The sequence below is a fragment of the Centrocercus urophasianus genome, unplaced genomic scaffold (genome assembly GCF_019232065.1).
Source record: "Centrocercus urophasianus isolate 14NV4802_14NV808 unplaced genomic scaffold, USGS_Curo_1.0 seq_19, whole genome shotgun sequence".
NCBI classification, from domain to species: Eukaryota; Metazoa; Chordata; class Aves; order Galliformes; family Phasianidae; genus Centrocercus; species Centrocercus urophasianus.
This window is the reverse complement of record NW_024884744.1, coordinates 18777852-18799878: the sequence shown is the minus strand read 5'-3', so window position 1 is coordinate 18799878 and position 22027 is coordinate 18777852. Positions and strand designations below refer to the sequence as shown.

Here is a 22027-nt window from a genome sequence, read left to right as displayed (position 1 = left end):
TGAGTTACCCTCCTACCACCACGGAAGACTCCAGCAGTACAGATACAGACTCCTGGGACTCTGAAACCGCTGCGCCGCTGGATGTAAACCTTTTCTTTAGTAACCCTTTCGCTCAAGCGACCGGTGAGAACTTTACTTTTGACTTTCAGAATAATTTAAAGAATCTCACTCAAGAAGACTGGACAGAGAAGACTCACGTAAATCATTGATTCTTGATTTTTGTGGTGCAGTTCTCTCACCTGTTCAGGCTTAGAAGTCAGAAAGATGTGTTGAACAAGAAAACTCGAATCCATTGGCTGACTTTTAAATCACGTCCCACAGCTTTTAAATCACTTCATTCTTCCTGTCTCTCTTCAGTTCCCTTAAAGCACGCTAACTTCAGTTCTGCATTTGGTACGACACACTGCATCCAGAATGTGTCACAACAGGCTGCAATGTTTGCAAAACACCACTGGTTTCAGAGAAGTTAAGAACCATCACTTTGCAAATTACAGTATATCTGAAGGATTTTTTTGGCTGTGAAAATGTCTTTCAGAGTGATATAATACGCTGTCCCTGATTACAAGTCATTTTTGCAGGTGAGAGTTCTTGGTGTTTTGTGTTTGGGTTTTTTTCCCCACAATCAAAAAAAAAAGAAAGAGACAATCTTCAAGTCAGCTATGAAGGATGACTTTTAGGACACAAAACTATGCAACGTGATCAAGTGAATATAGGAGCCAGGAAAGCTTCTTTGTGAAGACAATCATATTTTCTGACCCTAAAGTGCCTTCAGCAGTCCAGCAATAAACAAGCACCCTTCTGTTTCGCAGTAGTTCAAAGATGCATACATAGACTATGAAAGCACTTAGTTTGCATTGCATTTTTGTCTCAGCTTTTCTTTACTGTGCTACATTGAAGTACTTACAAATCAGCTCATGAGAATCTACTTGATTTAGGGGAGAAAGGTGGAGGTAAATCTGGTGAAAGCTTTAGTTTTTCTTTACAATATGGCCTTTCTTATTAAAGGAGAAGGAGATAGGATGGTACGAGTACAAACAGTGCCTCAAACTAAGCAGCTTACAATGATAAGCTGGTTTGATACTCAGTATCATTCATACTGATTTTCTTAGCTTTGGTCTTGATATATTGTTAAAAGACCTCCATTCCTTAGTCCAGCATTAAAAAAATGCCATTGTTTCACAAAATTCTGTTAACTGAAAGTTCAGGGGAATTCCTCTCCATAGTAAAACGTGAGGAAGTGAAACATCCTTTTATCATCTGTTCCTTTTAGTTCAGTATTTATTGAGGTAGGATTATTTTCCATGGCACTTACAAGTATTGTGGGAGTTGTGTTTGAATGGAATTGCTGTTGTTTCATTAGAATCTGGTTGCCTTTGCCAGTGGCACAGGAAAACAAAGCACATTTAGCACACAGTACTAGCTTGGACTTAGAGGAATGTACAGTTGTGTAATTGGTCTTTTTTTTAAGTTTAGTTTTGTTTTTCTACTGAATGTGTATTCTAGCTCTTTGTTTGACTTGATTCATACCTGTGGAGATAATCTCATGGATGTGACATTTGTAAATAGGCATTTGGAAGAGCTCTTCAGCTGTGTCACAGGTGGTGCCTTTACGTGTGTTTCAGGCTGTTTGGTTTCCTTCCCACAATGACATCATGTAACTTGAAAAAGAAATCAGAAAAAAGACTTCTATCTACTGACTTTCCTACAGGTAGTAGAGTCAGGGACAAACATCATTGTAAGATTTAAAAAGTGGCCTTTAATTTCCTCTCATCTTTAAGTAAAAAAGTCAAGATGGGGCTGTTTGCATATAACCACGTCTGCCTCTGCTTTATGTTCCGTGCCTAAACCACAAGCATTCTCTCTAAATATGTTACAATTGCTCAATATGGGAATAAATCCCACTACATTCCCTCGCATTTCAAAAGCTCTTAAGATCTTCAGAAGAGAAAAGCTTGCTGGTGTGTTTTCAACAGACATACTGGGTAGTCATGAGAGAAGGCTTGCCAAGAACATTTTCTTGCAGAGCACTTGGTTCTAAAAGGTGTCTTTAGTGCTTCTCCTTATACTTTACTTCTCCTTATACTTTGCAACTATGCAGATCTTCTGTTGGCAGTTGGCAATTTTAAGTCTCAGGGATATGTATTTTTTTAAGTAGTAGTAAGAGCCTTAATGTGGTGCCTGTTTTGTTCCCTGAAGGAGAGATCTGAGTCCTTTGGCTTAGAGCAAGGTGTGTGGAACCACAAGAGAGGATGGGCTGGCGTGTGGAGTGTGGGAAAGAGTGCCTTGACCCAGGAACAGAACTGATCAGAACAAGGTTTTAGTTATCACCAAGAATGCTGACCTTTCCCATCTTCTGGCTCTGCTTTATATCTGAACTGGGGATGCTCACACAGAGGCAGCACTGGTGAGCACCTAAAAACCAGTATCCTTTGCTAGGATTGCACGCTGTGGTGTACTTGCAAACAGTCTGCTGCTTTCTCATTTCCAGATGTGGAATGGGGAAGAGTGAGCAAGGGTTATATGCTCCTTAGATACAATCAGAATCCTTCAAAGGAGGTCCAAAGCCTGCTACTAGCTGATAGACTGCTGGAATGCTGTTTCTGTAGGAGTTGCTGTCTGTGCTTCCAGCACCTGCTGGTTATGCCCTTGCTGTTGGTAACTGACAGCATATGGCTGTTGTGGATTGCTTTTCCTGCCCTTTTCTGATCTTTAAAGCTGTGTGGTTTCTGAAGCTGTAGTTCTGGGATTGGCTGTTTTGCTTTATTTGTGATTTTCCATACTGGCACAAAAGAGGAGAACATTTAATTTGCAAGTAGAATTTTTACTATAGCAGGAAAGCCTTGAGAAAAGCTTCTCCTTGGTTTCCTCTAGGGGGATGAGTTTGGATTTCCTTTGCGATGGAGACCGAGTCAAAACCAGCCTGCCTCTGAGTGCTTTGCATCAATTGCCAGTTACTCTGGTGTGCTGGATTTACACCAGACATCCTCTTCTCCTCCAGCAGTCTCCTGATACAGCAGGAGAGGGTGAAAGAAGGGCTTATCTCTGTGCTTTGTCTTTGAATAGTGTTGAGAGAGTGGGTGAACTTCAGTGCATTATGTGCTGAATACCAGCTCGACTGTCAAGCTGTTGCTGTTAGTCCTTGCATTTTGTTCCATTGGCTTTTCACAATGCTGGCTCACCTTGAGGAGGAGGAGTTGGATGAGCTGAGGTAGGGGCAGGCGAAAGCCTGGCTGCAAAACTTCACTTGTTTGTGGCTGGTGAATGTGCATTTTCTCTCCCCATGCTGCGCACTTTTGGAGATGTGTTCCTTCTTGTTTGCTTTCTGCCCCCATCTATGGAAGGCTAGGATGGATGTATTGCTGTCTGAGGGACGTGGGTTTCTTGTCAACATGCAGCCTTTATTGCTGTGGTTTTTTCAGCAGCAAGAACCACTGGGGCTTTCAGGTTTCTTCTGTTGCAGGCTGCCTGTACAAATACAATCCCATTTTACCAAACACACGCAGCTGCAGAAGGTATGTCCAGATCAGTGGTGTTCCCAGATGAGTTAGGCTGATAGCTGCAGCTCTTTGGTGGTACTCAACGTTTGCCTTGCAGTGTGACTAGAAGCCATAACGGAGTGAATGTCTTCAGTGGGTAAGGTACTCTGCACCTGGATTGCCATATGTGCCTATTTACAATCGTTTACACTTCAGTGCAGTTCTTAATGTCAAGCACTACAGGAGAACACTTGCATCTTCGTGTATGTAGTTAGTGGAGCTATTAATTTGCACAGAACTCTGGTCACAGGATATTCTTTGACCAATCAGCAACCCACTTAAACTTCTTAAGCCTTACCAGCCTGTATTATTGCTTGTGCCTGTTCTTGGTAAGTTTAACATATGCACTCATTATTCGAGTATTACATGCTGTATATTTCCCAAGAGTTATTGTATTTTATCTTAGAATGGAGCGGGGCAACATATTGATTTGCTCTCAACTTTCACTTTAGTTTCCAACGAGTTTCTGCGTTGCTGGATAATAGCAACTTCTGATCTCCATTTTCCTGTGAATGTTTGTATTGTGGTCATAGGTGGTTTTCTTTTCTATAAGGGTGGTTTTCCTTTTATTGGTTGGTGGTTTCTTTCTGTGGTGGTGGTAGTTTCTGTTTAGTTGCACATCTTAATGAGGGTAAGAGTTTGTGGAGGTGCCAATAAATGTCATTTCTCTGTCCAGTTTGGTGCAAACCTGTTGGTAAGTCATTCCCATTATTGTCATTTTGCAAAAAATCCAAAGCCATACTTCCCAGGTATCGACTGAGTGAATGCAAATGCAGTGCAGTTCTCATTGTAGTTTGTTAGCTGTCACTGCCTGTAGTTTTTGGTAGATCCTACAATGAACCTGTCACAAATGCTGTGTGTGTGTGTGGGCATACATACACACCCTGTGTCAACATGGGGAGACCTCACAGTCCCGAAGACGTATCATAACATCCACTCAGTTTGTTCTCTGCTGGAGGGCTGTTACAGGCTTAGTCCACAGAGTGTGCTGTAGCTTTGGGGCACGGTTCCTCAAACCTGCTTTGTGGGAAGGTGCTGCTACCTATTTTTCAAATCACAGCATCCTCCTGCCGCTTGCACGTGCAGGTTGGCAGCACAAGAGTGTGCTTTGTGACAGTTAGCAGCTTGGGAAGAAACCAGAAATGCCTGCTTCTCAATATGCACAGGGATACACGTGCCTTGATCAGAGTGACTCCCCAGTGAAATAGGTGCTACTCTTTTCAGGAAAGGATTGCATTAAGGAAACAAAGAAGGCTGGAATTTCTTGATTGATCTCTCAAACTTCTATCTTTTATACCATAAATGTTTTATTGAATTACCTGTTGGGACTTTTTAATACTTTTGTGTCTGTTGAGATTGCTGGTTATGAACCTACAGATTTGTACTAATTCATAATTCTAATTGTTTATGCAATAAAATAAGGAAAACTTTGATATAAATGACATCATGGGCTTTTTAACTTTATTTTTCGTTACCCTTGTGTTTGAAATAGAATAAATGTTTGTTCTCCTAGCCAAGGCACCTTAGAGTTTCATCACAGTTTCATGGCCAGGTTTCCCAAGGCAGTTTCCCTCTTACATACCTTGGTTGAAAGTACAGCACAACCAAATATTGGTGTGTGTTTTTCAGGTTGCTGTCTTCTGTAGACGTTTTGTCTGGGATAGAAGTGGGAGGAGGGCAGCAGCCATTTGCCCTGAGCTCCCTTTGAAGGGATTCACCCCATAGGGACGTGGTGGGGCAGCCCTTCTGATAAGGAATCCTACTGCTAACCTTTGAGCCTTGCGTAGCTGTTAGGACATCCCATCATGGTCTGCTTTAGGAGGATACTCCTTGTTGTCTGTCTTTGAAGTGTTTTAAGCATTCAAGTGTAAGAATCAGTGTTTGTGCTTTATTTTTGTCAAACTTTGCATTCGAATGCAGCTTTATTTGCCAAAATTTCCCTATGAGAAGTGTGACAGGTTAGAGAGGAGCCCTGCAGTAACTGTGAGCGAGAGAAATGAGAAGTGGGTAGCGTCTCCCACGTGGAAAATTGTAGGTTATTATAAATGGATTTTGGATATAGATGCTATTTTGCTCATTTAAATAGGTGTAATTAAAATATAAATAAACCCAAAGCTAGAACAAACATAAACAGGAAGTAACCCAGATGCATGTTATCTTTAATAATGTCAGTGAGAGGGATGCAATTCATGTACTTTTGAAGAAAACACGAGGTAAGGTGATGGTTACAGCAGCTGGCTTCAAGATTGCTTCGCTTTGTGCTTTTTTTTAACAGCCTTGAATTAAGGCAGTAATGAGCTTTCCATGGCTGCTTTTGTGTGATGCTCTCAACTTCTCTTGTTTTCAATGTTGAGTTTGAATCACCTCTGTGCGCACTGGAGGTCGCTGAAACTGGAGTGGATCAATGTTGTAAGTGATAGCCTTGTGTGTTAGGTGGAGGCTTCCACTTCTGCAAGTGGATGAAAGAAGGCATAGGCAGTAACTGAGCCAAGGGCAGTGTTACACAGTGGCTGGGAAAGGTGAGGCTGGCAGATGTGCATGGCTGCCTTCATCAAAACCGCAATGTTTTGGAATGCTTTACTGTTGTGATTATTTTTTTCTTTCCACTTGTACCCATGCTGGTTTTTTTAAATATGAAACCCTGTTTTTATTTGCCTACGGATATGGATTTTTACCTACACACTACCCTCTGCCCCTGTGCCTGGAGTGGTAGCCACAGCTTGAGGCTTCTCCATGGAGCAAGCATGCCTCTTTTTCAGGCTTTGCTCAGGGACCAGGCTCCTGTGTCAGATAGCAAGAGTTTACATGGGTTTCCTGGCTGGCTGCTGCCAGAGGGGAACGTGAAACCCAGAGCAGTGCAACAGGCAAAGCTTCCATGGTCAGCCCTGGCCCTGCTTTGCTGTCTGAGCAGCACTTGGGCTCGTAGACGTGTGGCCGCTGCAGGGAAGAATTTAAAGCGGCTCCTCGCCCCTGCCGTGCTGCTGCCTTGTTGGCTGTGGAGCTGTCGTTTCACCATCCCAGCTGTGCAAAAGCAGCCTTCTGATGGTCTCCGTGGAGGTGAAACAAATACCAGCTGGTTGTTTTCCTGCCTTGCTGCTAGAAGCAGCTGGAGTGAAGGAACGCAGGCAGACAGAGGCGCCGCGCGTGCCTTGGCGTGCCTAGAGTGTTAACAGTTAACTGCAGCCTCCATCAGCTGAATCTCTTCCAGGTGACCGAGCGCAGCACTGTTTAGCTTCCTGCATTTGTCAGTGTGAAATTACGCACTCTCTTCCTCCTCACTGTCCTGCCGCAACTGCGCGCTGTGCTGCTGCTGCTCCGCGGCGCAGCCCGCCTGCTGCCCTGCCGATGGAGAGACCCGCAGCTCCCCAGGGTGTGCGGAAGCATGCAGGGTGCACACGTGGCCTGCTTGGGTTTTTTTGGTGTTATTTTTTTAATAATAACAGACTTTTTTTTAGATGGGTTTTTTAAGTAGCCTGACAGCAGGAAAAGGGCGACGCGGCTTAAGGCAGAGCTCACGGGCAGAGGTGGTGCTGTGTTGAATCTGGGGTGGGAACGGTGGTAGGGAAGGGACCCCACGAGATGTCAGCTTGCTGTCTGTAGGCAGGTTTGGGGCTCCCCAAAAGGCAGGGATTTGTTGTTTCGGGAGGAGTTGTGTGAGCTGCAGGAAGTCGCAGAGGTGCCTGGGGAGGTGCAGAGCACTTTGGCCGTGCGCTGAGCCCAGAGCTGGGGGCTGGGGTGGATTGGCTTTGCTGTTGGTTTTGTGCTTGCCTTTGATCAGGTGTCCTAGTCCTTCCCTTTCTGCTTGGAATGCAAAGCAAACAGTGCTGGGGAGTGCTGCTAGCGTGGCTGTTTATCATAGGGAAGATCAGAAAGAAAAATGCCTGTTTTAGGAAGATCACAGTGTGAATAATCAGAGTCTCTCTTAATTTGGTCGTGCAAAATGGCTTTTGAACAGCAGTACTCACTGCAGGTCCCATGGGGTGTCTGCATGCTGCATCTCAGGGGTCTGCAGAAGGGGGGAGAGCTGCTGGTGGGCTTTAAATGCACTGCAGTTGTGCCTTTATGTATTTGGAAGTCTTCAAAGAGTCCACAAACAGATTAAAAAAACCAAGCAGTCTGGAGCAAAGCAATTCACACTGCTCCTCTTTTAGAAGGGCTTTATTGTACAACAGGGTTGTAACCACCCACTGAAACCTTGGTCTTATGCTGTGCTGCAGAGGTGCTTTCCTGAGAGCAGGACGTTGTTCTGCTGGTGTACGAAGCAGGAGGGTCAGCAAGAAATCTATTGCACAGTCCCTGTTTGTATGGAACTGCTTCCTTTCCCATCAATTCTGGAGATTCCCTGAATTCTGCATGTATTTCAGCTAGCTTTGTCTTCTGGATTCTTTTTGTGGAGCTGAAAGTAGTGCAGTGGTTTGCTCTGACTTTCCCTTGTGGTGAGAAGTAACCCTTATTTCAGAAAAGGATGAACTAAAAGATAAGTTCTTGCTACTTACAGTATAGACCTGTATTGTAAGCTGTTTGCTCAACAACATCCAGTGGGATTTGGGCACTTTTCCCTGGACTGTAAGCAATGTATCTGTACCCTTAGATGCTGTTCTGAGGGTGTCTGTCCGTACTGCACAACACAACAGTTGATGTGCAAAGAAAACTCTTCACTTTGAGAAACACACTTAAATGTTTGGATGCATGTTGCTTTGTTTTTTAATGTGAGGTAGTAATTATGATTTACAGTAACAGTGGGTAGTTGTCTTAGCTGCAGTATATTGAAAGCTTTTTTTCTCTTTGTTTCCATTCCATCTTCTGGTTCTCTTCCCCTCCAGGCCTCCCAGTGGACCATTCTCAGCTCTCCTCCCTCGTGCTGAAGAGTCCCCTGGGTTTGAACCCAGCATTCCCTGTGAACCTGAATGCAGCTGGCCAGGGTTCATCTCCTCTCCTGAGCCCTGTCCTTAGTGATGCTGGTGGTGGCAGGATAGAAGAGGATGATGAGATGAAACGTAAGGTGAGCCCATGGCACTGCAGGGAATGTACTTAATGAACTCACTGCAGAAAATGTGCTTAATGAACATGCTGCAGAGAGCCCCAGAGCAGCAGGGAGCTCTTCTCACCACCTCTCCTTTGTACCTTGGGATGGAAACAAGAGGTGCTGCATCTCACAGGAGCTATTCTGGGGGTATTCTGCTGGTGTATTTGATATAAAGCAGCAATGGTTTGCTTGGCACCGTTTGGACTGGAACTTTGTTACATTAGAATGTAGAAAATGCTCATCCTTGAGCTGAAACTTGAAAGGATGCTTGAAAACAAGTTCAGCATTCAAAATGATTCTCACCAGGGGGGTGCATTGAAAGGCTGGTAGGAGGGATGGCTTTGGTTCTAGAAACTGATTACTTTTGTTGATTCAGTAATGAAAAACTATGGCACGTGCCGAGGTTAAACCTGGCACTGTCTTTGCTGACTGCTCTGACAGTTAACCTGTGTCAGCTTACTGGATTGTGTAAGCTGTCTGTGTGAAGTGCTGTCGCATCACAAAAATGTGTTCTAAGGAGCTCAGAGCTTGTCTTGCTTGCAGAGTATGTGTGATCAGATAGGTCTGTTGTCTCCTTGGTGCCTTAGGAAGAACCCAGGCCTTCCATTACAGCACAAAGAAGGCTTTGTCATCTGAACTCCATTCCTTGTGCACTCAATGGCCATGCTGCAACCTTCTAGAAGAAGCTGTTCTGTGTATTCTGCTTTTTTCTGCTCTCTCCTATTAATGTTCTGGTCGCCTTGTCTCTGTCAGGATCTTCTGTCAGTCTCTATGTAATCCACAGGGAAGTCTACTGGGAAAGGCTTGATGAATGCCTGTCCTGCACCACTGAAAATAACAGGTTCTCCTTAGCAGCTGTTACCAGGGCTCGGCACAAAGGAATTCAGTTGAGGATGGTATAAAACAAAACAAAACAAAAAAATTTACAATAACGTGTATTTTCTTTCTAGCACTCATTTTGATTCAGTGCAATGAGAGAACATCTGTTTTCACAGCTTCCTTCCTCTCTGCTTTGATGTCCATTCAGTCCTTCTCTTTTGAGACTTTCCCCCTGATGTCAGGGAGAAGACAGCTCTGAAGAAGATGGAATAGAGCATTTTTTAACACTGAAAAATTTAACTTGCTAAACTGTGAGAACTTTTTCCAAGTGTGAATGTTGCTCTTCTTTCAAGCTGTTCACGCAGGGGGTTTTGTGTGGTGCCCTTTAAGCGTTGGAGCTCTGTTGGATCTATCTGTTCATAACCAAACATTGTTTTCCTACAGCAAGGAAGAATGTCTGTGAAGATTTGAGCTTGTGCTTTGTAATAGGACATCCATACTGTGTTACCTATCAATCATTTTGTGTTCTTTCAGCGCTACCCAACCGACAAAGCGTATTTCATTGCAAAGGAGATTCTTGCTACAGAAAGGACGTATTTAAAGGACCTGGAAGTTATTACAGTGGTAAGGGTTCTTCCCTTTCTTTAATTCTCTTCTTTTCCTTGTGCTCTGTAATCATTACTTTGGAAGAACTTGGAATTTCTTCCAAGTAACAGAAGAAGCCCTGACAGAGCGTAAACCTTGAGCCACGTAGCTGTGCCTTCCTTGCTTTATGGGCCCTCACCTGACAGGGCTGATACCCTCTCTGTACTGCTATCATTAGCTCAAATATCCACATGTTAGGTATGAGTTTCCTTAAGGATCCCTTGGCTGTGCGTTCAGCCTCAGAGGTCACCATTGCTGTCAGCAGTGCTTATGATTTAGCTGTCACCGTTTCAGAGATCCTTCATCTTTGTACCTTCAGATGATGAGGATAGATGCCAATTTCAGAGAGAATTAAGGATCCATAGAGTTTTGAAAGGTTTAGTCCTTTTTCTTTTTTTTCCCCTCCCCTCATTTTAAGGAGTGGAAGAAGCCCAGCGTAGACAGGTGGGTCCTTATTTGGATGACTCTGGTTTCCAGCTCTGTCAGAGCTGTTTTTTACTTACTGCAGGCTTGAACACACAAATTATTGATTTAATTTCATCAGAGAGAAGTTTGTGCTCGTTGTGCCATGCAGCATCAGTTGAGTTACCTTGCGATAACTCACATGGAGATTCCTCCTACTGAATTCCCAGACCTTCTCCTTCCATTCCATTCTGTCTCCATGCTCGTGCTTTCTCCTCCCCTTCCCTACAAAAGCAGAAATGTCTATGCTGCTGATAGATTTCAGTAGGAAAAATAATAATGTAATTTGTGATTGTTCCTGCAGTGGTTTCGCAGTGCTGTTATCAAGGAAAATGCAATGCCAGAGGGCCTGATGACGTTACTCTTCTCTAACATAGACCCAATTTATGAGTTCCACCGAGGCTTTCTGAAGGAGATTGAGCAGAGGCTTTCACTCTGGTAAGCACTGCAGTGCAGTGGCTGGGCAACTTTTCCTGTGTCCTCACATTAAAACCATGCTCATAAGCAGGAACACCCATTCAAATATAAGGAGAGTCGAGGAAAAATATTCTAATAAATCAGAATTTTAATTAATGACTAAATGCATCTTTCAAGCAAGGCCTTATACACACTCTCCTGTATTCATCTGAACTGGATGCCCGGGCCAGTGTTTTTGTAATATAGCTTGGTGTTGTTTCTCTGGCCTTGGAAAAGAGAAGGTCAGAAAGATAATGTGTGCATTTTTTCAATACCTTCCAGTTAATAAATCTCCAGGTGAAAATCTGGGAAATGCTTTTTTGTAATTAAAATTAGATTCTTGCAGCACTGTTTATTTTAAAGGGCACGTTTTTCATTTATTTAACCTTTATATTGTTTTTTTCCTGGCCTGGGATGTAACGTATGAAGATATTTGCTACCATTCAAAAAGAGATGCTTTTCCTTCCTCCTGATGATGTTGAAACATTGGATGATTTTTGTTCTCTTTTTGCATTGGTGAACTGAGCTGCTGTATGTACCTGAGTGTTCCAGCTCACTTGGAAAGCTTTCTGCTCTGGAGAGAACAATCCAGGCCATTGTGTGAGATGAAAGCAACCTGAATCTGAAGCAAAGGAAATGGAAAAAATAGTCAGTGAAGCATGATCAAAAATAAATTCATATGTTTGGGCAGGATTGTAATAATGGCATGTACTCAGAAAGTATGAAAGGTTGAGCTCTGTAATAGACTTTCAGGCAAATTCTTTTCTATTCCTTTCTCAGTTTCCCAGGTGTGGCTTTTGGTTTTGTTGTTCTTTGCAGCTTCAAGGCAATCAAAGGCAACGGCAGCTGAAATGGATGGAGGTGGGATTAACGTTAGTTCTGCTTCCTGCAGGACAGGAGGGCTTGGAGGGAAGGAACAGAAACATCTTCCTTTCTCACATACTGTGCCTTCTAATTTCACCTTTTTATGTGTATTTCAGGGAAGGAAAGACAAATGCTCACGTGAAAGGGGATTTTCAGCGCATCGGAGATGTCATGCTCAGGAACATGCGCACTCTGAAGGTAGCTGAAGGATTTGGATAACAAAGTGCTGGGGCTGTTGGTTCCTTTCTTCCTGTTGACAAAGATGGTTGTTCAACATTCGGGAATCATAGAGAATGGCCTGGTTTGAGAAGGACCACAATGCTCATCCATTTCCAACCCCCTGCTGTGTGCAGGTCACCAACCAGCAGCCCAGGCTGCCCAGAGCCACATCCAGCCTGGCCTTGAATGCCTGCAGGGATGGGGCATCCACAGCCTCCTTGGGCAACCTGTGCCAGAGCCTCACCACCCTCTGAGTGAAAAACTTCCTCCTAATATCAACGTAACCCCCCCCGTCTCAGCTTAAAACCATTCCCTATTGATTAAATCCCCAGGATTTTAACTTGAAGCAACTTGCAAACAATTACTGCTGCTAAACAAGTTCAAAATAAAACAGAATATTTACAGCAGGGCTCAATAGGAGGGTTGCACGTTTTCTGCCTGTGTTTACCTTAAGGAAAGGCTGTGTGTTAGTTACTCTAGAAATAATTAAGTAGCTTCACGGTGTTCCAATCTGTGCACAGCTTTAACTCTCCCCTGTGGAGACGCTGATTCATGAGGTTGATTAATTTCCAAATCCAAGCATTCTTAACTCAAGCAGAGTACATTCTGAAATGAGGGCCTCTTTGTTTGGGGCTGAGGACTTCCTGGGGCAGGTACGCTTGTGCTGTGGTGGCCAAATTTTTATTGTTGCAAAATCTATAGTAGGCTGATTTCTCTTTTCTGTGCCATTCAACAGGAGTTTACAAGTTACTTGCAGAAGCATGACGAGGTCCTGACAGAACTGGAGAAAGCAACCAAACGCCTGAAGAAACTGGAAATGGTTTATAAGGAGTTTGAGCTGCAGAAAGTTTGCTATCTGCCACTCAACACTTTTCTGCTCAAGCCAATCCAGAGGCTGATGCACTACAAGCTGATCCTGGGGAGGCTTTGCAAGCACTACACAGCAGAGCACCGGGACTTTGCAGATTGTCGGAGTGAGTGAGCACCCAGCTGCACACACGTGCTGGGTTTTAAATTGCTTGGCAGGCACCTGTGGGAGGCAGCAAGCTTTGCAGCTGCACGTTCAGTGTACATTCTCCTTTTCTCCTCTTGAGACCTTCTCTTATTCTCCCATGCAACTGTGAGAATTGCACAGAATTTTTGGTTTAGATTGCTGAAAGTAAAACTGTCAAATGTGTTCTCTGATTTAAATATCCAGGAAAGGAATTATAGTATAATCAAGTAGAAAAGCAGAAAAGTGTCAGGAAGCAGCTTAGTTCAAGAGGTGCTTAGGCTATGTTGAAATATTAATTTGTTTTTCTTTACAATTTTTGGTACCAGGTTTTACCAGTCTGCTGTCATGCTCTGGTGCAGGGCTCTGAAGTTCTCTGCACTGGTTAGAAAATAGTTGTTCCTTACTTTGCAGTTGACTTTTGGCTACATGGTCATTACTTTTTAGATGTGCCACCATAATATCTGGAGGCGTTGGAGATGCTGTGAAGTTACTTGTGAAGTTACTGTGAAGTCACTGTTTTGCCTCACTCTATATAAAGTATTGCTTAAGAGTGAATGTAGCTGTCAGTTTCAGATTCAGTTTTCCAGGGACAGCCTGGGTTTGTCTCCTTGCTGTGATCCCATTGGCACCATTTCCCACACAGATGCCCTGAAGGAAGTCACGGAGATGACCTCCCAGCTACAGCACAGCCTGATCCGCTTGGAGAACTTCCAGAAGCTGACAGAGCTGCAGCACGACTTGATTGGTATAGACAATCTCACAGCACCTGGTCGGGTAAGTAACACTGCTGAGCTTTCAAAGCCTTGGTTGTTTTTATGACCATGGTGTCGCATTGCAACGCGTTGCTCCACGCGCAGCCTTTGTCACGTTTGTGGGATGAGTGCAGAGGCTTTGGTTCATAATTGTCTTCAGAGCAGGTCACGTTCAGCTCCTGGTGATGTGGTAGGGATCACAAATGCTTCTGCTTCAACTCCAGCCACGGTTTCGTGTTTTCAGTGGGGCAGAAACTGGTTCCACCTGGGTGCAGGGCTCTGTGTTTGAGTGGGAAGCAGGATGTTGTACTCAACAAAAGCCCACTACCAGCTTTGTGTATGTCTGATGTGACCTCCTTGTGGACACAGCGCTGGACAGAAGTGCTATTAGTGACTGTTTCTGCAAGAGTTTCTTTAGCTCCTGCTTGGTTTTCTGTTTGTTTGTTTTTGCTAGATGTACTGAGCATAAGTAGAGGAGCATCGCTTATGCTTTTGGGATGTGATGGCAGTCACTGCAGTGGGATGTAAGTGTAACAGGTGAACTGCTGAAATCCAACAGGAACTCTGCTCCTTTTCCTTCTCTTGCTTCACTGATTCAAATGCTGGCTGCAGCAAGGATCTGATTCGTGTGACAAAACAGAAGGAAAGGTGGTGTTTAGCATTTATCAAATCTGTTGGGGATCATTGCTGGGCACCAATCAACACCTGTATGCTCTGGGCTGAGAACAAATCCGTTACAATTCTGTGTGGTTGGGAAAGTCGAAGCTTTGCATCACTGTTTCTTTTCCTTGGCAGGAATTTATCCGGGAAGGCTGCTTGTACAAGCTCACTAAAAAAGGTTTACAGCAGCGGATGTTCTTTCTGGTGGGTGCTGCTTCTGCTTTCCTACAGTGTTCAGAGTCTTCAAGATAAAGCTGTTGTGAAAGTGTTTTTGTGTGCTTGTGATGGAAACCAACAGTCAGAACTGAAAATTCATTCTCAGGTGGTGGTTGTTGATTTTAATGGAGAAAGTGACTGTGATCATGCTGTCTGTCAGGCCTGTTTCCTTGGTGGCAGAGAGAGTTTCATCAGAATTATAAACTTAATTTCCTCTCTTGTAAATAATAGTTTTAATGAATAAGTAAATGTTGTTCATAAATGTTGCAAGAAAGAGCACACCAGAGTGATGGAGAAACTGTTTTTCCATGTGTCTAAAGCATTGAAACAACAGATCTGAGAAATGTAAAAAATACTTGGTGCTGCCTGCCTGCTGTCCTGAGAACCAATTGCTTTCTTCCTCTGTTTTTCAGTTCTCAGATATGTTACTGTACACGAGCAAAGGGGTCACAGGAACAAATCAGTTCAAAATTCACGGGCATCTTCCTCTGCATGGCATGCTGGTAAGTGGTTTCAAGCTGCCAAGTCATTTCCTTATGCACTGTGGTGCTTTAAGGCGGGTTGGGGCATTCCTTCAGGGCTGGAGGGAGAAGCTGTGCCCTAGTGAGCATGGACGGGACCTTCAGGTGCCTCAGCCTATGTGCTAAACAGAGACTCACCTGCAGGCAATAAGCTTATCCCTTCATCTCATTAGCAAAACAATCGGAGCACGTTTGACCATTCATTCTGACGGTGCAGTGAGAGTCTGATCTGGAAGGTGGATTTGCCTGGGCATTTTTTTTGCAACGTGAATGCCTAGGCATAAAATCAATCCTCTGTGTCCCCACCTCCATATTCTAACGGGACTGTTGTTTTTGTGTTTGATTTGCAGCTGATAGTGCTTGACCCACCGGTAAGTAATAGGCTGAATCCTGATCAAGATCCTCTTTTTCTGTCCCTGCTACGTGTTGTGCTCTGCAGCTAGAGATACAGTAGAAAGACACCATACACTTCAAATATAGAGCCAAAATAGTCTTAAAGTAGGTGATACTCATTTAGAAAAAAAATAGCTGTTTTGCAATTACTGCTACTGTGTTGTAATGATACTGAGGCTCAAATTCATAGCCAGCCAACAAGTGGTTTTTGGTGTTTATCAGTCGCTAAACAGTGATGAGAAAAACCTTGGATTTTTTTCCTACAGGTGGAGGAGAGTGAGAATGAATGGGCTGTCCCACACTGCTTCACAATCTATTCAGCACAGAAGACCATAGTAGTGGCAGCAAGGTAAGATTTATTTCCCCCTGTGCGTGTGGATTTGAGAGAGACCTCCAAAGAGTTTTGGTGCAGAGTCACCAGGGCTGTTCCTTGTGTCCTCTGGAGAGCACAACTTCAAAATAAATGCATGACACTTCACAATGCCTTTATCAGCTCTTTGTTTCAGGAAGGAGTTGTTTCTCAGCCCACACCAGTTCCCAAGTGTGGGAATGCTCAGGAATGGCAGGATTCCATTTGCAGCACTCAGGGTGCTCTCTGCATCAGGAGGCAAATATGCCAAACTGCCTTGGCATCAAAATGTAGTTTAGGCTGCTTTGCTTTGAATACGTGGTCAAAAATGCGAGCAAGGAGGATGGGTTGAACATTTAGAGGTGCTTTATAACCAGACTTTGCGGTGCTTCTCTCTCTGTAATTTGCTTTTCTGTACACAGTCACAATGGAATGTGTAAGCTAACACAAATGGTGCAGGCTTTAATTCAGCTGTTAATCAGGCAGTGCTTTGACTAACCTTGAATAAATCCATCTGAGCATGGTGCAACTCCCTTTGGTACCCCAATGTATGAATTTTGTTGATCTTTTCATTAACCTGACAAAGAGAAGGAGTGCAAAATGTTTGACTAAGCCTGTGCTGCCTTTTTAGTTCAGCACTTTGTGTTTGATGTCCAGACACTGTACAGGTTTGTATTTCAGTGACATTCCTCCATACTATTCTGGTTTTGCCCACAACCTCCCAACCAAATACCTGAGTGTGTGACTGTACTCAGCACTTTGCAAAACAACTGTGCACATAACAGGGAAAAAAGAAATTCCACAGCCATATGAAATGTGTCCAGAGGAAGACCTTACTCTGTTGCATACTGACAAATATAGATGCATGTGTATGAGCTATAGAGTTCTTACCCTGTCCTCATTGCACGAGCCATGCGACCAGCAGTGGAAACTGCACAGGTTCAAAGAATTCCTCATCTTCCTGCACGCTGTTTTACTTTCTTGAGGAGAAAAGTAAATGATAAATCCCCTTTAAAAGATAGACTGGCTTTCAGGTTGTCTTTTATCCCTCAAAATATCATTTCCAGTGTGGTTATACCACGCATTTCTAAATGGCTTTCATTGATACTGTTTTTAGAGTGAAAACATGATTTCATGTTTGAAGCAGTCCATGAGCTGTTGGTGAACAGTGATGCTCTCACCCAATTATACTGCTGAGTCTGGTAGATCTGAAGGAGAATTCTATGTGGCCCCATGGCTGTCTATTCATTTAGTTTCTTGTGAAGTCCACGTTTTAAAATGGTGCTTTTAAACTTGTTCTAAAGCTCTGGATAGTGGTGAAGGCTCCAGGGTGGACCAGTCACCATTCACACTGTCTTGCAGCACCCGCTTGGAGATGGGCAAGTGGATGGAAGACCTGAACATGGCAATTGAAATGGCCAAGAAATCCACTGAGAAATCCGACATGCTTCTGGACAACTCCGTATGCAACCGCTCCAACAGTAAGTGCTGTTTCCCACACTCTTGAAAGTAGTCAGGTGTTGAGTCTTGTTCATGTTTCCCCTTGTAAATTTGATGATGCGAATGGAGTATTTTATAATTCATATGCTAATAGAGAGCTCTTGTGCTCTTGTTGTGTTTTAGTTCAAGTTAATATGCTTGTGTTTCTAGGCTGATGCTCCCGGTAGCTTTAAATGCAGCACTGATGCTCCAGCTGCTGAATCCTTGATTTTATAAGCTCCTTATTTGTCTCTTGTGCAGGCATTTCTCCATTTAACCAAGCAGGGTGTTTTCTTGTCCATAAATTCGGTGGTGTCTTTAGAGATCAGCAAATTATTTTATAGCCCAGCACTCCTGTGCTTGTCTCTGGATGTGCTGAAATTGGTAGTGTCCCTCCCTGGAGCACTTCCTGTTCCTTGCTAAGGATCAACTGAGGATGAAGTGTGGGGGTTTTGTTTGTTGCTTGTGTTGTTGTGTTGTTTTTTTCCCCCCACACTGTGGAGTCAGCTGTCCCAAGCAGAGCTGAGCAATGGGAGCCAAAACGAGCAGCTCAGCTGTAACATTCAAGTTGTATTTTAAAACTGGACCATTGCAAGAGAGAAAAAACCAAACGCCATCCATTCTCAGAGCAACACCAGCTTCTCTCGCACAGTTTTCTTAAACCCCTGCCGAATTCTCCTCCCCCAGGATCCTCTGATGAGGTCTCTCTAGAACAGGAGTCCGAAGATGACATACACTCTTCCCGTAGCTCCTTGGACAGGCAGAGCCACCACCGTGCCAACACAACCATGCACGTGTGCTGGTACCGCAACACGAGCGTCTCCATGGCCGACCACAGTGTGGCTGTCGAGGTACCGCGGGGCGCAGCTCGGCCTCTCGCTCTGTCCATCTCGGCTGCCTCAGCCTCTGCTCATCCTCCACTCCGTGCTCCACCTTGCCTTCCTGCTGTCTGTGGGAGGGCACGGACCATTGAAAGCCTTCTGCGTGTCTGCTCATCTTCATGCATGTCTGTGTGTCTTCCGGCTCTCGGCCCTCGGTGTGTGGCTCTGTGTGGCACTGCTGGCACGTTTTGGTGCTGGTCCTGCAGGCTGTAAGGCAGATGTCTGCTCAGTGTGCTGCTGGCAGCTGTACCCCAGGCATGCTTTAGGTGGCAGGTAGTTGGGTAGGAACCTCCTTCCTGGAGGCTGACGTGCTTGGTGTCCAGATGTGGGAAGTTCCCTAAATGCCATAAAGAAAAAAAGAAGGTCCCTCGCTAGCCAGAGCAGGGAGTCAGATGTCAGGCATGTGTACTTCCCTGGCCCTGCAGTTTGGCCACTTCAGCAGAAGGTGTTAGAGTTGGGCTCCAAAGCTGCTGGGTTTTCAGAATGCAGCAGTCAGTAAGGAGGTCCTACAGTGTTATGTTGGCTCAGGGTCTGGAAGTTGGACACCTCAGCCAGCAAAGTGGTTTCTACTGGAGGGAAGAAGCCTTCCTTTGCTTGATGATACACCTGGGAAGGAGACATCATTGCTCTTGTGTCCTTATAATGAAACCTGCCCACCGCAGGCTCTGGGAGTTAACGTGTGAGTTCTTCCAGCACCTTCTTGCCTCATTCCGTTCCGTGTCCTAACACCATCACTTCTTTCACAATCCATTTCCCTTTAACAGACACTTCTGCAGCATTACTTTTCTTACCCTAACGTTCTGTTTTTCTCTCCCCCTTTTCTCTGCTCAGTTTTCTGCTCTCTTGCTGTTTCTCCAGAGCTTCCTCCTCGCTATTTGCTGGGTCAGGCCCAACGGCCCAACACAATCACCCATGTTTGTTGGTACCGGAACCAGAGCCTGTCCCTCTCTGATTACCTGTGCATGATTCAGGTAAAACCCTCTCAAGTTCTGTGCTGGTGGGAGGAGCTGTGGGATGCCAAGTGAAGCTGACTTCTCGCTCCGTGAACCCACGTGTTGTGTTAGCATGAGGTTCAACCAGCAGCAGTTGTGATGCTGCCTCGTTGATACAGGATTTCCTCCTATTTCTGCTTCTCAGAAGGGTTCTTTGTGTAACTCTGCTCTTTCTCTCCAGTTATGATCCGTTTGCCTTCATTCAGTGCCATAGGTTTCCTTTCCCCATGGCACAGATGCTGGGGACTGACCCTGGGGTGCAGCAGTGACCACATAGCACTCCTCTGCAGCCTGCTTCCCTTTGGGGCTTGGCTTTGCACAGCTGCTGCATTCTGTCCACAGCTATGGCTTTTATCATCTTTGTTTCTTCTCTGTTTTTTCCTCCTTCTCTTGGTTTTTTTTTTTTTTTTTTTTTTTTTTTTTTTTTTTTTTTTCATGTTTAAAAAAAAAGGGGGGGATTGAAAGAAGGTGAATAAAGGGATGAAGCCACACCCTTGTGGCTGTCACTGTTTCCTGGCTACAGACTGCAGAAGACGAGGCTGGCCACAGGGATGAGTCAGGGTTGCACTGCTGTGCACTGCTTGGCAGAACGCTGAGAGCCAGTGAGCAGTTAAACCTCAGAACTCCATGTTAGTGGAATCCACAATGGAGCAGAATACAGCTGTGTGCAGAACTGGTCAGTTGAGGATTGATTCAGTCGCTGTATGTAATCATAGAATCATTCAGGTTGGAAAAGACCCCTCATATCCCCAGCCAACCCCAGCCCACCCCACCATGCCCACTGCCCAGTGCCACATCTCCACAGCTCTGAGCACCTCCAGGCACAGTGACTGCCCCAGCTCCCTGGGCAGCCTGTATCCCAGTGAGGTGATGTGCAGGAGGCCACTTAAAACATGAGTATAAGGGCTGTTATAGGCAGAGCAGTGATATCAGAGGGCTCAAGGTTTCTGACTGCAGCAGCTAACTTTCTTTTGAGGCCAGCAATCAGTGGTTTCATGGCAGCCTTCTGTTTGTTCTTGCTAGAACCAGCTCTCTGGGTACCTGCTAAGGAAGTTCAAGAACAGCAATGGCTGGCAGAAGCTCTGGGTCGTTTTCACCAACTTCTGCTTGTTCTTCTACAAAACACACCAGGTGAGCACGTGGCTGTGTGCTGATGTTTAGGGACTGGGCTGAATCTGGAGAGCCTCTGCTTTCAGTTCCAGGTGCCTCTCCTTGCAATCTGAAGGAGAGCAGCAGGTAAATGGTTGGTAGCACTCAATGAAGCCAGGTCTCTGCAGGGCCACGGGCCCTTCTTGCAGGATTTAATCAGGAGTTGTTAATAGTACTTATCTTCTGCATTTCATGGGAAGGATGTCGTAACACCTGACTGGTGGAGCTCAGTGAATGAGCAGCCTTTGGTCTGTTTCTCACCTGGGGCTGCACAGGCATCAAGAGTTTCTGTGCCCGTGGTGCTTGCAGCACCTGGTTTTGTAACAAGCTGTGCAGTGCAACGTGTGCCTCTTCATCTTATTAATCACCAAACCTGTTTATTGCATTCAGGTTTCCTGAGGGCGTGTTTCTTTGGGGAAGGATGTTTTAATGATCATGTTGGGTCATGCTTGGCATTTCGGATGCAGCAAGGGAGGGGGAAGCAGGGAGCCCAGGCGGCAGCAGAGACAGGAGCAGCACTTTGTGAATGCGGTGCAGGGAGTTGGGGGATGTTAGCAGGCTTCATGAGAGATAAAGGCAGCTTCTCCTGCATTCCTTCCTAAGCAAAGCCACACAGCCCCCAGCAGCACAGTACAGCAGGGCAGCGCTGATGGCCTGGCACTGGCAGCATGCAGGCTGCCTGGTGCTCAGGCGATGCTGTTGGGCTGTTGCAGGATGATTATCCCCTGGCCAGCCTCCCGCTGCTCGGCTACGTGGTCAGCTCCCCCGTGGAGGCAGATGGCATCCAGAAGGATTATGTCTTCAAGCTGCAGTTCAAATCCCACGTGTATTTCTTCAGGGCCGAGAGCAAGTACACCTTTGAGAGGTAATTTTATGTTTTGTTAACATTTATTTCTCAGTATTTAGCACGCTGTTAATTCGTTGGTTGCAATGCAGAGCCCTGTCTTTGCTCCCCACTGCCTCCTGCTCTGAGGGATTGTGTAGAACACCCAACATACTTCCACTAAAGATTTTCCTTCCCCTCCCACCCACAAGCAGAAGCATCCTCTTCCAGGGGAAGGCTGTGGTTACACCCAGGGCGGTGGGCTCTGCTCTGTCCCAGGGGTCTGGAGCTGTTCAGAACCCTCACACTGCTTTGTGCCTTGCAGGGTTGGTTTTTTGGGATGTACCGTTTGCTTTCCCTTCCTTGGGAAAGCAGCACACATAGCAGCTACCTGAGAGAGCAGAGCTGTGCTTTTCAATCTTCAGTCATGCAGCAACTTCAGTCTAATTCACTGTTGATGTTTGTCTTGCTTTCTTCATTGCTCCTTTTTTCCAAATAAGCAAGTGGTTTCTTGTAAGAAAAGCAATCTGTATGACTAAGGGAAGTACTGCCAGCCTGTTCTCCATGCATAAATACTTTGTGTACAGTTCTAAGAGAACACAATGTGCTCTAATAAGAGTTGTTGAGCTCAGTGCACTGTAGAGCTGTTCCTTGAGCAGGCAACCACATTTGCAGGATATTTGCCACAACTCAAGCATTCGTATGAAGAACCAGCTCATTTACTGAAACAGAATGAATATTTCCCTTTAAAAAAAAAAATGTAGAAGAAAGAAGGATGGAAAGCAGATGTC

General features: G+C 45.0%; 1 protein-coding gene across 6 annotated transcripts in view; it reads left to right on the top strand.

Moving 5' to 3' along the window:
- Positions 1-22027, top strand: part of FARP2 (FERM, ARH/RhoGEF and pleckstrin domain protein 2) — a 59027-nt gene that overhangs the window by 35248 nt on the left and 1752 nt on the right. For 4 of the 6 annotated variants that reach the window (XM_042820629.1, XM_042820630.1, XM_042820628.1 and 1 more), the window contains 13 exons: positions 8360-8538; positions 9916-10005; positions 10793-10926; positions 11925-12006; positions 12764-13001; positions 13665-13795; positions 14569-14637; positions 15063-15152; positions 15830-15912; positions 17275-17393; positions 18079-18242; positions 20288-20395; positions 21127-21278. In XM_042820629.1, coding sequence (XP_042676563.1) covers positions 8360-8538; positions 9916-10005; positions 10793-10926; positions 11925-12006; positions 12764-13001; positions 13665-13795; positions 14569-14637; positions 15063-15152; positions 15830-15912; positions 17275-17393; positions 18079-18242; positions 20288-20395; positions 21127-21278 — 1639 coding nt within the window. Of the gene's footprint in view, positions 1-8359; positions 8539-9915; positions 10006-10792; positions 10927-11924; positions 12007-12763; positions 13002-13664; positions 13796-14227; positions 14298-14568; positions 14638-15062; positions 15153-15520; positions 15913-17274; positions 17394-18078; positions 18243-20287; positions 20396-21126; positions 21279-22027 lie in introns of those variants that run through there. The other 2 variants (XM_042820632.1, XR_006169149.1) reach the window with 2 other exon arrangements.